General features: G+C 45.5%; 2 protein-coding genes across 2 annotated transcripts; both read left to right on the top strand.

Annotated features, from left to right (window-relative positions):
* Positions 1 to 1,162: 1,162 nt before the first annotated feature.
* On the top strand, positions 1,163 to 1,600 carry SAMD00019534_008650 (hypothetical protein; the record flags this gene model as incomplete). Its single annotated transcript, XM_012902832.1, has 1 exon — positions 1,163 to 1,600. One exon carries the CDS (start codon positions 1,163 to 1,165, stop codon positions 1,598 to 1,600), a length of 438 nt encoding a protein of 145 aa, XP_012758286.1.
* A 2,148-nt stretch (positions 1,601 to 3,748) lies between these two features.
* SAMD00019534_008640 (hypothetical protein) lies at positions 3,749 to 4,246 on the top strand (the record flags this gene model as incomplete). Its single annotated transcript, XM_012902831.1, has 2 exons — positions 3,749 to 3,844; positions 4,052 to 4,246. The coding sequence occupies 2 exons, from the start codon at positions 3,749 to 3,751 to the stop codon at positions 4,244 to 4,246; spliced, it is 291 nt and encodes a 96-aa protein (XP_012758285.1).
* Between the last annotated feature and the right edge of the window lie 434 nt (positions 4,247 to 4,680).

Genomic DNA, 4,680 nt, shown 5'->3' with positions numbered 1-4,680 from the left:
CAATGKTTGTTTATTATTGATGTATTTGTATATGTATACACATAAGTATATATTATATAATATGTGTATGTGTACAAGTAGGAGAGAGTGAGTGCAATGGCAATGAGAAGAGTAGTGACCCAAGTGTCACATTGACATGTGGACCACATCAAACCAACCACAATTTTGAACTCAACCGTTATTTCGATTCGAATGGGCGCTATTTTCAAATTCAAATTTCATCCCTCCCACACTTTGAAGTTCACATTTTTTATTGGTCAAGAGTGTAATTTTGACTTAAACCTTAAACACTGCGGGAACTTTCCCAAGATATTTATTTTAATGATCATTGTTATCAACACAACACTCCATTCATTCATTCATTCATTCATTCAACAGCCATCAGTACTTATAATATATAATCAATTTGCATTGTAAATGTAATGTGATCGCTTCCACCCAAATGATCAAGTTGATGCGATTGATTGGGCCAGCCCAGAGTGGTGATGGTCCGTGTCTTCTCGTTTGGTGTCGTCATGACCCGACCAATCAATCAACTAGTATGGGCAAGATCAACTGTACTATGATGCTGAGGACAGTCGGTCCACCAGATTGCTCTGCAAGTATCACTCTCAAAGGCCGTCGCAGGATCAGCCAGTATATCAATGACAATCTCAGTTACCAACTCGACCAAGATACAAGTAGCGTGGTCCCCATCACCGAGGACATCTTCCACAGTCAAAAACAGTGCCTGGTCACGTGTCTGCGAGGGCAAGCGCTTCAAAACGAGAAACATCGACGACGATGGCAATGTGGCTAACTTTGTTGAAACGAAGCAGATGATCTGGGAAGCACCACTATGCACCATAGGAGGATGGAACGCGTTAGCCACCTAACCGATGGAGTTGGTACTGTTGATCTAGCAAAGTACTTGAAGCTTTCTAGTCATGGTGGCCAAGATGTACCTGTCATACGTAACTGTGACCATCAGGTGGAAGTTGAAATGGTCGAGCCATCTGGAGATGTGGTCAATGCGTGCTCTGAGGTGCTGGATCATTGATCAGTCGACTTGCCCTTTGTCCAATGTCGCCCTGGGTGATGCGCCAAGAACTCTCCTTCATGCAGCTACGCGGCAGTGTGCCGTCTTTTGGAACCAGTCATCGCCACACAGTTCTCGGACTCTATGATCAACATGTCCAAGATTGTCAAGGTCAGGAAGGAGATCTCTGTGCTCAGGACGACGCCCGCCTTCCAAGCATACATCAAGGAGATGCTGCTAAAGAATGGAAACATTGACCTGAGCAAGCTGAAGCAAGGCGAGGCCGACCTTGTCAGTGCGTACGAAGACGACATCCTGAACGCCGACACCGTGACCTACATTGCCTACGACTTCAACGAGCAGCTCAAGGGCAATCGCATTGACTCACTCGATTGTGTGATCGACGACACCGTGACCTACATTGCAACCTACAACCTCAACTATCAGCTCAAGGGCAATTGCATGGACTCGCTCGATCATGACGAACCAGCGCGTGGTCACCAGTCCAGAACTGCACGGTGCCCACCAACTGCAAGGATTGTCAAGACAGGACCAACGTCGTGCAGGCACGAGTCGCCTTGAAGTTGTTGGAGCATCATCCGCGGATCCTCAAAGCAATGGACCAGCATCACAGTCTCTCAAATTGCACATACATTGAACAGCACCTAATGACGATATGGGCAGACAATGGCTTTTTAGATGGTACCAGTCCATGAATCATTGTTTCACGCAGCGTTAACAACATTAGAACAGACTGTCCAATATGTACAACTGTCGAATGATTCAATGAACATCGATGTGGCATTGAACTTGAGCATCATCATCAGATCACCACTGGAGTGCAACACCTCCTTTGATCGTTGACTTGTTCATTCGACTATATTAAGCAGCTAATCGACATTGAACATGGACAGGACGAATCTCAAGGATGGTGAACAACCATTTGGTCTCAAGACAGAGTTTCAATCACGATCAAGAGAGAGTTCAGAACCAACACTCGCTCACCCCCTCAGTCAGTCAATCAGTCAGTACCCGCATCAACATCACAATGCTCACTTGCCACTCATCAGCAAGCACATATTACACCACTGATCACATAGAGTATTCCATTTGGAACGATCACTCAAGCCTCAATCTAGACTCATCAACGTGAACTTCATTGATGATGACACTGAGATGGTATTGAGTGATACAAATTCAAATGGACCGTTAAATGGTCAATCTGTTAATTAAATATTTAAATATTTAATTCAAAATGTGTGTTTATAAATGTGTGTGAGTGTGTGTGTGTGTGTGTGTGTGGGTGTGCCTCTACTCTCATTGCGGTGAATGTCCTTGGACAAGTGGGCATTGACATCACTCATTACCTTATCACCCTAATTACATGTATGTACACATATATAACATTATTACAATGTTACTATAATACTATCATCATTCTAATTCATAATACTAACATTGGTTCTCTCTCACCCACCAACCATCCAATCAATCATTTCAATCAATCAAACAAACCAATCAATCTTATCAATCAATCTTCTAACATAATAATTATTTCTAGACTTGCTACTTCGGCTTTTGCCACAATCTTCTACTCTTATATTATCATATTATAGCTCTAAACAGTGTTTTCCAACACTACTCAGCCTTCTTCAACTATATTTATTATTATTAACTCGACTTATTATAATCCAATTATCAACAATGCAATTTAATTATATTCAATCTCTTTATCCACCAGCCAAGCCCCTTAGACTCCTTTTTGACCCAACAGTTCCCAAGACCTTGTTTGGGCCCATCAAAGAAGGAAAGATCAGGAAGTTTATGGTCCTGATTGACATTGGTGTGACTTATATCATTTACCCCTACGCCAAACCAATCGCACCACTGTTCGACAACAGGAGTCCCAAGATTCTATTCGGCAAAGATCAAGATGGAGTCAGGTTCTCACGCTTGGTTCCCCTTGGTGGTATGTTTACATCGAATGAACTCAATATTTCATTGTTTGAATCATTTCTGTCTGCTGTACTAACCATCACCATCCCCTATCATCTCCATTGATGATCTTCATCCTTTTCCATATCATCCAAGACATCGACATCAATCAACAACCTTCAGACCTCGGACCTGGAGTCCAACTATATCCCGCTTTACCATCCAGTCATCCAGTCACCCAAGAAGACATTGGCCACCACCAACTAAACAGATACCAATACCCACCATCACCAGATGATGAGGTGGATGAGCCTGTCCTATCTCCTCCGGTCCCTCTCCTTTTCAATTAATTATCACCTATATATATATATCTTGCCGTCGATCAAGCAGATGAGTGATGGGTAAAACCCAAATATCTCTCGGCTGGCGATTGAAACCAATCAACCACCAACAATCAACAACCTACAACAACAATCAACAAAAACTTCAAAGTCGAGTTACCAACGCACCAATCAGTGGTCCTACATCCATCACCCGAACCCAGATGACACAGTGGAGACGTTGTGATTCATTCACACGATGACCTGTCGTTGCGAGGTCCATTCCTCCAAGTCATCCAGTGCCGTGCCAGTGCCGTGCCATACCGAGTGCCATTCCGCCGAGCCAAGCCAGGCCAAGCCGAGGTGGACCTTTCCAGGACCGAATACTACTAACATTTTCCTCCCATCACCATTTGGCCATCTCCGCAAGGAGGTGGCCGTGGCCCATCATGCAAGAGGGATGGGTCGGCCTGTCATGCAAGAGGGACGGGTGGGCCCACCATGTAAGAGGGGTGGGCACGGCCTGGGGACTACACCTGTCGCTATTAGACTTTGGGCAACGTCGAGACAGGTATGGCAGCAACTTTGTTGACTTTGAGAGTTTCTTCTCATTGTCACAAGTGCTGCCTTTATTTTTTTTTAAGCCGTTGGGCAGCAACCGTGCCCAGGCGACATCATTGAGTTGTACTTTTCCAATTGTTGTTATTCTCCTTCCAAGTCACACTTGCACAACTCCTGTCTTCATCGTTTATTAATGCTTTGATTATGATCATTCCAGTTGGGTACGCTCGTCAACTTGGCTGAATGGCTATCGTCTGTCAATGATGGCAACCCGGCGGTGCGCTTGTCAGCGTGGCGTCTGTCTAGTTGGAGACAGAGGTTCTGGACTGTGGTCAACTCGAGATGGACAACTTGGCAGCATGGCGGTGGACCCAGCATGGGCGGTCAGCGTGGCAGAGTCAGGTCTGTCTAGCCAGTGGACACATTGGCAGCATGGCAGCATGGCAGCATGGCAACATGGCAACATGGCGAACGACTGTACAGATGGAAACAGAGGCTCATGGTCAATGGCTGCACGGCAGCAGTCAGTCAAGTTGGAGACAGAGGTTCTGGGCTGTAGGCAGCTTGGCGACAACTTGGCAGCGCTTGTCAACGTGGCGTCTGTCTAGATGGTGACAGAGGTTCTGGGCTGTGGTCAACATGGCTGTGGCAGCACGTCGGACGTCTGTCTAGACGGTGACAGATGTTCATGGCAACGTGGAGACACAGGTGGTGAACACTGACTTGGACAAGGACCACACAGCGGGCTTCAAGGAGAAGGTAAAAGAGAAGGGATGAAGAGAAGAAGATGATAGTGTAAGTAAGCAGCAAATGGTGGTGCAATTAGAATGTCAAGTAGTACTCACT

This window comes from Acytostelium subglobosum (genome assembly GCF_000787575.1).
Source record: "Acytostelium subglobosum LB1 DNA, scaffold: scaffold2, whole genome shotgun sequence".
Taxonomy (NCBI): Eukaryota; Evosea; class Eumycetozoa; order Acytosteliales; family Acytosteliaceae; genus Acytostelium; species Acytostelium subglobosum.
The sequence above is the reverse complement of the archived record's forward strand: the minus strand, read 5'-3'. Positions and strand labels throughout refer to the sequence as shown.